Here is a 12,289-nt window from a genome sequence, read left to right on the forward strand (position 1 = left end):
GGGCGTGTTCTGCTGGTATGCCCTGGTGTGGGGCATGTTCTGCTGATATACCCTGGTGTGGGGCGTGTTCTGCTGGTATGCCCTGGTGTGGGGCGTGTTCTGCTGGTATACCCTGGTGTGGGGCATGTTCTCCTGATATACCCTGGTGTGGGGTGTGTTCTCCTGGTATGCCCTGGTGTGGGGCATGTTCTCCTGGTATGCCCTGGGTTCCTTGATTACTCTGGAAGGCTGAACAAATATCATAGTTTACTTAAGCATTTTTCTATCCAGTCAACCAAGTGTTGCACATGATAAAAAAAAGCACCCATCCACCGTTCCAGAATTGTGCCAGGGGTTTGAGGAGCATGACAGAGACACCATGAAGTTTGTGTTTTTAGAAAAAATTAGATAATGTACAGTATAAATAGACTAGATACCATGATGCCTGAAGGTTTAAATAGAAAGGAACAGTAGATCATTACATCATTAGCTATATAGTGAATGACATCACAAAGACATTAGATTGAAAGGGAAATAAATGTGTGGTTGCCATGGCATCAGAAGCCTGTAAATACCTCCAATGTTTGTTTTCAAAACGTTGGGAAGTTGGCTCTTTGAGCAAAAACACATACATACATACGCTGCCCCTACACTTGACACATGCACTTTAAATGTATTTGAGTAAATGTAATAAGAACCACGCAAAATGATTGCAAACATCATAAAAAAGCAAAGGGAAGTTGTGATAGGGTGTTACGTCACTTGCACGGATAGCCGCTGTGTTTAGCAAATCAGAGAGACAACTTGGGGGTGGGGTGGAGTTGAAACGCCGGCACAGGCGTGCAGGATTTATTAACACAAACAGAAATGAAAGTATAGGTGGTCATGTCGCACAGAGGACACATACAGCAAGCTGTACAAAAACTACAAATAAAAGGTGCCCCAGACGGCGAGCGCTAGCCTTATAAACGAGGCGTCCCGCTCCAGGAATCGGCTACACTACGTAACCCTCACATGGGATCACAATCCCCTAATTAACCTACTGATGAGTATTCATACAACGGTATTCATACAACGACTCCTGCTGCTTCATACGGCCTTGGCTGGGCATTGCCTTCACAAGCACCGCTTGCAGTCTCAGGGTTGCGTAGCTGTCGTTCCTGTAGAGCTGACCCTCTCCTCCCGAGTATACGCCGCTCCCCTCTGGCATGGCGTTGCAGTCGCCTCGAACCATCTCCCACGGATGCTTTTGAACTGACGGACACTCGGTCAAGACCCGCCCACCTGCTGATTGAGGTCCAGCACAGCCAATCACTTGCTGCCCTTCCCCTCAACCAAGCCTAGCAGGCAGCAAGTCTCAATCGAGCGCACGTCTGTAAAACAATAATTCAATTAAACAAATCAACTCCAAAACGACATACAATACCCATTTCCCCATACAAATGATATCAACACTAGATACACATATGCAGGGCAATCACCCTGCTACAGAAGTAAAAACACAAAACAAAATAAAAACAAAACAAGAATTATTTGAAGCAACTTAGTCTTAAATTTCATAGTGAAGAACTTTGATTTGGTAGAACAAATCAACAACCTTCAGGCTTGTGCTTACTGACAAGTACAGGAAAGAAAGAAAGGAACAAAAGCAAACAAATGGAAAGATTGCAGTGTAGCATGACAGTGTGGGCGTTGGGAGTCTACACTGGTGCAACACGCAAATGTGACATTTGAATATTGTTTGAATGGTAGGACAACATGTTGACACATTCAGTGAAAGACATGCTTGATTGGGTTTCTGCAACAGGTCAGCTGTGACTATCTGTGATACAATAAACTTGCAGAAGTGTTACAGGATGGCCTTAAAATTGGGTAGGACTGCGTGCATCCTGGATTGAAAGGGGCTTGGGCCACTGTAGCATGCCTGTTGCCCATCACAAATTCAAATCTTTAAAATCTTAAAAGAAGTTGACAAAGTTAACCCCAGCCAATACTCTAAACACAGCACTGAATCCAGGACCAGAGGACACCAGAGCTTCGTCACACAGAGAGGGGTGAGGGGATGGAATGGGTTACCTAGCCATGTTGATGGGTATCACTGGGTATCTTTAAGACCCAACTTGACAACTTTTTTAGATCAATCAGCTATTAGGAACTAGACGTGCATAGATGGTCCTTAATGAATGTTTTTTTTGACCGCTATGGAATCTATGTTGCATTCATTCAAATCCGTGCACAGAATCACTGGGCGAATCGCACGGTTCCATCGTACACCACATTGCTAAGCATTGCTAAGCAGGTGCAGAGGTTGATCTGAGGAAATTCTCAGATTTCAGCTGCTGAATGTGGGTTTAAACTTTCCAAACATTGTGCTTGTTGTATAAACAGAATACTCCAATGTTCATTGGTTATTTCACTCCCTTCGGGGGCTTGTGTGTTATTCGGCTACAGCAATCTATGAACGTTCACGGAGTATCCTCTATGTATCATTAAAACAAAGAATGCAGTGCACCTTAATGTAAAAATGTTACATCTACACTCTAGGATATTTAAATATACTGTATATATGGATGTTTCTTATAAGATGATATTCTACTGTACAGACTTTGTTAAGACTTGGCATACCTAATTCTGCCATCTACCACAAATGCACACCAACCATGCAAATACACATAAAGATTGACAATCAATATTGATTTAGGAGGAGAAAAGCACAGAAACACAGCTTGTTAAATTGCAGTACAGCTCTATCTTGTGGAGGATTCTTTGCAGTGCAACGCTGTGTACAGTACACCCCCGATAATATTTTACCATTAAAATGGATGTTTCTCCTTTCAGCTTTTTTTTAATGTAAGAAACTTACAGAGCGACTTGGAGTGGGTCTAAAATACCACAGTTATCTGACAGGATGTATTCTTCATCTTGTTTAGAATCACTTTGTTTATTATTTTGTGTTTCAGTCGTCACATCAAGTTAACGGTTACATGTTGATGTACTTGGAGAGAAAACATGTTTGAGGATTCTATTGAGGGTGTGTTAGGAAACAAACAGAAAATGTTATACAAAGTGAATCTAAAACACAAAATCAACCTACTTTTTAAGATAACTGTGATATTAGCTAGCCATAAAGCTAGTAGACAAACATTTCAGCAACTGTTTCCCAAATCTAGCCTTGCCTCATAACAGTCAGAATCGCGTGGTAAATTAACAGAATTAATACAATGAGTTTGCCAGGAGGCCTACTGGCTTTAAAACAGAAATGCATTCAATAACCAGTATGTGTGCATTCTGAATCTGAACCCCCTCTTCTCTCCGGCAGTGTCGGAGGTGCACCAGCGCGCTGTGTTCCTGCCCTCGGTCACGGTGAAGGAAGGCTACCTGCACAAGCGCAAGGCCGAGGGCCCACAGCTCTTGACACGCTTTGCCTTCAAGAAGCGTTACTTCTGGCTGAGCAGCGAGACGCTGTCCTACGCCAAGTCGCCAGACTGGCAGGTGAGTCCCATTCAAGGGGAATCCAGTTCAATTCAGTCGAGTTTTTTAAGAACTATTCGAAAAGAAAAAAAAAACACAAACTACAGATCTGTCTCACCCGCAGCTTGGAAAATAAGGCTGATGTTCCCTTAAACACAGAGGTTTGTTGTCCTGTAGCCCTATAATATTGTATACTGGCAGTACATTTTAGGCTGCTTCACACTCGTTTTCTTACACTGATAGGTTTCTTTGTATTTTAAATTAGATGTTCATTAGCGGAAGGGCAGCCCTTTGAACTACAAGAAGCCTCATTTGTAAAGGAACCCGTACTTGGGAAGAGAAGCTACATACAAAGGAAAGTTCTTTCAGCATGCATGCTCTTTAGACTGCATTAGAAATTAATTGATGTTTTTTACAAGCCAAAAGATATTAATATAATTTTAAATTAAAACCGCAAGCCTAGGTGCTAAGACCCTCTCTCTGTGTGTATGAGATGTGCTTATTTGCACATTAAAAGCCCTCTTTTTCTCACCCTGTGCTGTGTGAAAGTGGCTCTGTTTCAGCATGGATTTCCAGCTCTTTAAATTGCTTGAGGGATATGTGACCATTCCTCATAAAACATTTGTGCAGTCTTGGATATGGACACACCTGCCAATGATGCTGCTATCAGTCCTCTGTGAAAATTGGTCCAGTCTTGCTCATTGGAACTGAATTTGACTTGAATCAGGGAGATGCATCTTTTATATAATACAGGATACATCACTGCCCCGGTGGCCAACACAGCAGATCAAACAGACCGGATTGCATTGTCAGTGCTTCCGCCATGTATGCAAAAGTGTGTTCTACATATGGCACTGTTTTAATCTATTTCCCAATATAACATTTGTTTGTTAAGGACAAGGTTCAACAATCACCAAGAAAATGTTACCTCCCATGACATGCCAAGACGACATTGGTGGTGTTACATGTGTCTGTCTGTCTGTCTGTCTCTGTCTGTCCAAGGTGCGCTCCTCGATCCCTGTCCAGCGGATCTGTGCCGTGGAGAGGGTGGATGAAAACGCCTTCCAGCAGCAGAACATGATGCAGGTGGTCACTCAGGACAATGACGGGCAGCTTCACACCATGTACATCCTGTGCAAGGTACCCAGCCAAGCCTCACTGATTCTCAAGACTGCTTTGCAAGAATAATGGTCTGTAGTAAGAAATGGTTATAGAGTACAGCAAGTTGCATGTCTTGTTTTTGCTGTTCCATTATCTTTTTGCACTGTTTGATATTCTTACTGGTTCTTATTGCAATGATCAGAATCATTTTTATACATGTGCTGTAATGTAGGCTTTACATTAACAATAGCCAGCAAAGGAAATAGATTACTCTTACCTCTATAGACACTGGCTGCTCAAGCCTTTGTAACATGCAGCTGTGACGGTTAGCTAGAACTGGCTCCTGAACTCTGGTGCAAGCACCTGCACCTAGTAGTACCCTGAATTAACGCAAAGGGGAACTGAGTTTCAAACTATTTGAACAGCAGTAGAGAAACCCTGAAATCTGCCACAGTGTTTGTTTCCTTGCAGAACGTGAATGCGCTGAACCAGTGGCTGTCCTCAATCAGGAAGGCCAGTATCTACAATGAGAGGATGCTACCCTCCTTCCACCCAGGGGCTTATAGGAGTGGAAAGTGGAGCTGCTGTCTGCAGTCAAACAGGACTGGTCAGTCTTATTAGGAGTGTCAAGTTCAAAAACCATTAACTAAACATTTAAACACAGATTTAAAAGGTATTCATTTGATGTGTGGTTTGTTTAAGTCAATTCTGTTTTTTGCACACCAAATCGAGACTGTGATGTTTTTATTTGTTTTTCATTTGTATTTTATTTTTTTCTAGGGTCCTCATTCAAAAAATGGGGACCCTTCTAAGCTAATCGTGTCTGTCTGTCTGTCACCCTATACCGGGTGAATACGGTAACTGCCTTAGTTTTGCAACAAACTTCATACACTCCTAGTCTCCTGTAGACATTTTGGGTTGCATTTGGCTTGAACTTTCGATTTGATAGAAATAGTTCAAATCTGTACATGCTTTTTATGTACTGTGTGTTAATTCATTTTTGGCACAAACAGTAATATAGCTTTGGAGCATTTCACAGCACTGGGGATTCACCCTGGATTGAAGCCAGATTTATTGTAGATGTGAAACGATTTCACTGTGTACAAGTGAATCACTGATACATTACCAGGGAAGTATCTCAATACAACAGATACAAGGTAACACCTTTAAGAAATCATGCTTATACCTTGAGAGAGATTTTGAATATTTTTCAAGACTGTTAACTTTGCTGACCCATTACAGTTGATAAACATTTCAGCTAATGCCTTCTCACGGATCAAAATTGTGAATTTGTTGCAAGAACTTTTTAACCTTAACCTTGATTTGGGGGTTTTACCCAGATCTATTTTTTAAATTAAGGGCTCAACCGATTTTAAAATGAAGTTATTAACCGTGATAAAGACAACTAACCCCCCCCCCCCACAGCATATTCTCCAGAGCTTATTAAATGTTTATTTCGTACATCAAATCTGTATTAGATGGTTACCAAAGTACCTGGACATTGTGACTGCATATATAAAAAAACATCTGTACTGAGTTTCCTTGCTTGAAAGAGCATGCAAAAGATTCAAATGTTGTACTGTATTTAGCTGTAGACAATGTCTAGTGAGCCAGGTACATGGTTCTCTCCCCACAGTCCTGGGCTGCAGCCGCACACACTCTGCCGTGACACTCGGGGACTGGAGTGACCCGCTAGACCCTGATGCAGAGACCCAGACCATCTACAGACAGCTGCTGCAGGGTCGGGACAGGCTCAGGTCAGTGTCTGCAAGGATCTTGTCAAATCTCTCTCTTATTGGTTTGTATGAGGCTGGTGTTTATTCTGCTGATAATTTAGAATGCAGGGCAAGGCTAAGTTTAAATGTAATCTGTTGATCCGCGCCGAAGAAACTGGTGAAGATGTAATTCTGGTGGTCACCACTAGAGGTCAGTGTCTCACCATGGTTTAATTTCTCGATGCTGCAGTTGGTTTGATTTGTGTGTACAGAACATGTTACCAAGGAGAAGTTACCCAAGCGCCCATGGAATTAATCTTTCCATTTCATCCAGTGATGTCACGAGGGCCTGCCCTCATTTAAACTCAATTAATCTCTGATTTATATGACAAAGGTTGCCGTTTAATTAAACACAGTTAAATTGCTATGCAGTTTAAACCTGTGTGGCACCCAGCACACAATTTGATGGTCTAGAAAGAATATACAAAATAAGATGTGCTTGAATTTGTTTATCATTAATATGACCCATTTTTTGTATTTGTGGATATTGTGTCTGTAGGAAGAAGTACCTGGAGTCTGCTGATGCAGAAACTGCCATGGACCAGGAGGAGAGGAAACACAGCCCCAGAATTCGATCAGGTATGAGGGTTAATAAACAGGTCCTGCCAGCCTGCCAGCCTGGTCCCTTAAAATCATAAGGCCTTTCTCTCACCACAACTGTCAAAGACAATACAATAACGTGAAAGAAAAGAGTCTCAAGATTAATTTCAACCTTTAATCTCAACCTTTACTGACCCCAGTTTGAGAAACAGTGGTCTAAACAGTGCTGCCCTCAATACCCCACACCCTGTTGACAGTGTTATTGCAGGTGCTCGTAAAGCTTTTGAGTATAAAACAGAACAGGATTGCAGCTTTAAGAATCCCAGAGGTGAAAAGCTGGTATCCTCATTACCGCACGTTCCTCTCAACTCCCAGCCCCCTGCCTCTTTGATTCACAGCCTTGGCTCTGATCTCTAACGTAATGAGGACAGCCGTTAACAATCCCTGGGGAGGGATTGCCTGCAGGTACACACTGATCCTGCTCTAGAGAGAGAGAGGCGAGCCGTTCCACTGAAATTAAACAGATACCATACTAAGATGAGCGGCCCCCTGTGCTACTGGATATCCTGGGGAATATCTCTGGTTGACTAAAATGTAATCTTTTTAAGTAATAATGTATGCAGGCATGTGTCTGCATATTGAGGCTGGTTGACTGAGGGATGAGACCAAAGCTTGAGTCTTTCAACCAACAGCAACCGTCCTAAATTTGAGATCAGCCTGGGTCCCTAAGTAAAAGCGTAGCTACATGGCGTGCAGGGTGCATCACACTCAGGGGAGCGTCCTGACTGTGTAAAGTCTTCACTAAGGATCCCTGAGGAAGCGTTGCATTGGCTCTGGATCTTCTGCAGGTTAGGGAGACAAAAAATGCCCCATTGCTCTACAGTCAACCCTACTGGCCAGGTGCCTGGTGAGCTCAAGCGGGCACCTGCAGGGCTGGCCTTTGTCCTTCAGTGGCCGGTAGCTCGCCGACATCCACTCTCTTGAGTTCCTGGGTGCAAGGAGGCAATTGACTTGGTCGTGCGATCGGACCTTCAGTGCTTCTGAGCTGTTGTGGGGAATTTCAGCGGTGTGGGAATGTAATTGGACATTCTAAATTAAATAAATAAATACAAAACCATGACGATGTCTCATCCTTTACTCTGGCAGACGGGGTGGAGCGGAGCAGAAACTTCCACGAGCAGAGGATGGCAGCAGCAGCGCGTCTCCTCGACGTGGTTCAGGATCTGGAGCGTGCTCACCAGGCCTTCGAACGACGGGAGAAAGAGGAGGCGGCCAATGAGATCCTGCCTCCTTAAGCCACGCCCCTCAAGGGGGTGGGGCAAGAGATAGAACACAAATTAACACCTCCCATTCCCATTGTGTTTTGTTTTGGTGGATGTCTGTCAAACCTTGTCGCTAACGCTGTTTGTGTTTTATTGGCTGGGTGAGGATAATTGGTCAGAAAGTCATACAGGTTCGTACGTTACTTTGCAGGAAGTTACAAGGAAGAAACAGGAGCTTTTAAATAAATGTGTTACTGCAAGAAACAGGATAAAAAGGTCTGTCAACTATGGACTCAGTAACATAAAATATCTAAGATATTCAGACATTTACAGCGATAGAGCTTGCCACAATTTCATCTAAGAGCAAACTATGAACATTCTTTAAGTTCTTCTTAAATAATCTATAGCCTGTTTTCTTACAATACCGATACTTGATTGTATGAGCTATTGAAGACCATATCTTTGGATCCGTTGCATTGAATTCACATGGACATTTGTTACAAGCAGTTTTCTGCACTTCGAATGTATAAGCTTTTTTTCTCTCGATACTAACAAGCAGGTATTCCTCATTCGGTGTAGCACATTGCAGCTGCTGGTGGAGTAGTACTACAGTGCTCACATTTTTATAATGATATCGCAATGGTATGAACTAAAACACACTGGTAATCCATTGCAGTACCATATCAGTATCACTGTTCCAAACCTGTTGGCATTGCTTCTAATGCTGTGTTCTGCTAATGGTTTAGCCTGGGCTTCTCCTGGATAATACACTGCCCCTAAAGTTATATTAACTAATGTCTTCTTCTGCTTGTTTTTTTTTTCTTGGCAGTATTTTTTACGGATGCATTTCTTACATCCACAAGTGTTGCAGAGCTTAATGGTTCAGTTGTGATCTACCAGATGTAGAGTCTAGAGCTCTACTGAGAGCACTGTTGATTGTGGTCTACCAGGTGTAGAGTCTAGAGCTCTACTGAGAGCACTGTTGATTGTGATCTACCAGATGTAGAGTCTAGAGCTCTACTGAGAGCACTGTTGATTGTGGTCTACCAGGTGTAGAGTCTAGAGCTCTACTGAGAGCACTGTTGATTGTGGTCTACCAGATGTAGAGTCTAGAGCTCTACTGAGAGCACTGTTGATTGTGGTCTACCAGGTGTAGAGTCTAGAGCTCTACTGAGAGCACTGTTGATTGTGGTCTACCAGATGTAGAGTCTAGAGCTCTACTGAGAGCACTGTTGATTGTGGTCTACCAGGTGTAGAGTCTAGAGCTCTACTGAGAGCACTGTTGATTGTGGTCTACCAGGTGTAGAGTCTAGAGCTCTACTGAGAGCACTGTTGATTGTGGTCTACCAGATGTAGAGTCTAGAGCTCTACTGAGAGCACTGTTGATTGTGGTCTACCAGGTGTAGAGTCTAGAGCTCTACTGAGAGCACTGTTGATTGTGGTCTACCAGATATAGAGTCTAGAGCTCTACTGAGAGCACTGTTGATTGTGGTCTACCAGGTGTAGAGTCTAGAGCTCTACTGATAGCACTGTTGATTGTGGTCTACCAGATGTAGAGTCTAGAGCTCAACTGAGAGCACTATTGCTAAGTCACCAGGGTGTGATGACTGAAACAGAAAATTATACAAAGTAAATCCAAACAAGAAAAGGACATTAGTCAAGATAACTAATATTACACACCCACAATGCACTGCTCTTAAACCCTTGTATAAAATGGGACAGAGCGCTTTGTGTGGGTACTAGTGTCCCTTTATCTCTCCCTCAGGGGGGAGACCCTTAGAAATGTAAAAACCACATTTGTGAAATCGTCTTTCTTACAATATTGTTTGTTATATACATGTTGGGATTTGACATCACAGTTTATGGAACCGACGATACACTTCAGCTACAGGCTTTTCAATGCTGTGCTTTTTCTTTATAGAAATCATTAGATTTTACGCAGCTCCAAAATGCTTAAGCAAAGATTTTAATAGAACGATGTGAAGCTGCCATTTGTACAGTGGCAGCTCAGGGGAGACATCTTTCTATGTAGCTAACGGCAGTGAAAAGGTTCATATTGTTGTGCTGATTCATAAAGGGTTGAAGTCAGTCTGCTGGTGCCACCACGTATTGTGAAAGTGTTGTCTTTTTTAACATTGCAACTGGATAAGCTTATTAGGGATAAATAGGTTTTCTAATGTATCAGGACCAACGTGCAGTATTGGTTCCATCCACTGTGTTGCTAGTGAACAGCCTGTGCTTCAATGGGAGCTACACCACAGCTAGCCTTAAGTGTCTCAGGATGGGGGTGGCGGGGTGCATGCTGGGAAATGTAGTTTTCACCCATCAGTAGTGGCAGTGTGTAAGTACAGTATGTGAAAGGAAAGTGTGTACTGGTTTCTATGCATGGTGATTGCTCATTGCATTCAGTCGTGTTTGTGTACAGACACTTAATGGCTGCCCAGTAAAGTATAGTATTTACAATAGCTTTGTCAATGGGATTTTACTCATCGTTTTATGATATTTTTTATGAATGGTGATGTTGTTGCAATATTTTTTACTAACATACTGTTTAGTATGGAACATGGGGAGCCAACAAACCTGATAGATCAAAGCATCTTAAAAGATCAAAAGAAGAAATTACCATTACCAGCAATGGATTGAGTTCAGAACATTGTTTAGAAATGGTTCAAAGTGAAATTAGAATGGTATTTTAAGTCAGTGACCAGTAAATTTAGTTAAATATATATTCATATTCATTCATATTTTCCCACATTTTGTTGTTGAGAAATGAATTACAACACCCAACTTTGCAGTAAGCTGAATACACAGACACTGGTATCCCAGTGCCATTCAATTTGATCTCATTTCACTGGCAATTTAAACAGTGCAGTGCCCTGTGCTGTTAGTCCTTCATCCTTCATGAAGGTGTCTAGCTTTAAGTTGAAAACAGACGATATAAAGAGATTTACATCAGCCCAATATCTGGTAGCTGCATATCACATTGTACATACAAGACAGTCACAATTATGCTTCTAGGAAGGGTAAGGAATAGGATACCTAGACATGTTGTTGATGCTGAAATGACTGGGATCCTTTAAAACCCGACTTGACAGTTTTGAGATCAGCCACTAGGACAAGCATTGATGGGCCAAATAGCCTCCTCTCGTTCGTACATTTTCTTATGTTTTGTCTTATGCTTTCATGTGGGACAATATTCTTCATTATGCTAAACTACTGTATGTTACTGGCAGCCATTTGTAAATATATATTTATACACTGTATATATAAATATTGGAAGATATCAATGTTTTACAGTTGTTGCTATATGTGCCAATATATATTTCTGAAAAGTTATTGATGGCCAAATTATAATTGCCAAAATATATTTCTAACACAAAGATTTGCATATGCCTTGATGTAATTAAATGTATGGCTTTGTTGAACTGAAAAACTGCCGGTGGTGTTGTTTTTCAACAAGTAGCTACATACCTACCCTACACAACCAAGTTAACCAACCTAACATTCTTTTTTTTGCATTAGTTTTCAAAATGCTTTGTTTTACATTTGCCTTTCAATTTGATGATGTTTATAAGTCATTCTCAGTGGTTCTGGGTTCTTTTGGGTTTCTATATTAAGTCATCATCATTTTATTCTGCCTTACCCTGACTTTGAGCTTGCACTGAGAATCTTAAGTGCCAGCACTAAGCAGCCCTGCTCATTCCATTGAAAGTGTGAGTAACTGCATACCCCACCTACTATACATGTATGTATACAGAGAGAGTAAGTTGGGCTGGTAGGGTTCAAAGGTTATGTTGTCAGATGGTTGGATTCCCTTAGTATTGTTCTTTGAGCTTGTCTGGGGAATCCCAAGTGCCAGATGGAACAGCCTTCCTCATTCCATTCAAATCATGTGACAATGCGATCTTTCCTCTTCCAGCCCCACCTACTCTACATATTTACAGACAGAGTAGGCGGGGCTGGCACAGTTGAGAGGTGAGATGATTGTAATTGAATGAGGAAGGCTGTTTGATCCCAACCCGGATGAATAATAGAAAAATAATTTACTCCCTTATGCTACGAAATGGTTAATACCTAATCCTTTAAGAGGCTTTTTTTACAGATTCCCACCACTATCTGTGATTGGTGCACAGAAAGGTCAGCCTCGGGGGGGGAAAAAAA

General features: G+C 42.0%; 1 protein-coding gene across 1 annotated transcript in view; it reads left to right on the forward strand.

The window, feature by feature from the left end:
• The window catches only part of LOC117427723 (rasGAP-activating-like protein 1), a 51,095-nt gene extending 39,161 nt beyond the window's left edge, over nt 1-11,934 (forward strand). The window contains exons 16-21 of the mRNA XM_058994746.1: nt 3,299-3,471; nt 4,453-4,590; nt 5,023-5,158; nt 6,188-6,308; nt 6,826-6,905; nt 8,013-11,934. Coding sequence (XP_058850729.1) covers nt 3,299-3,471; nt 4,453-4,590; nt 5,023-5,158; nt 6,188-6,308; nt 6,826-6,905; nt 8,013-8,161 — 797 coding nt within the window. The 3' untranslated portion in view covers nt 8,162-11,934. The remainder of the gene's footprint in view (nt 1-3,298; nt 3,472-4,452; nt 4,591-5,022; nt 5,159-6,187; nt 6,309-6,825; nt 6,906-8,012) is intronic.
• The last annotated feature ends 355 nt before the right edge of the window (nt 11,935-12,289 follow it).

The sequence above is a fragment of the Acipenser ruthenus genome, chromosome 21 (assembly GCF_902713425.1).
Source record: "Acipenser ruthenus chromosome 21, fAciRut3.2 maternal haplotype, whole genome shotgun sequence".
Taxonomy (NCBI): Eukaryota; Metazoa; Chordata; class Actinopteri; order Acipenseriformes; family Acipenseridae; genus Acipenser; species Acipenser ruthenus.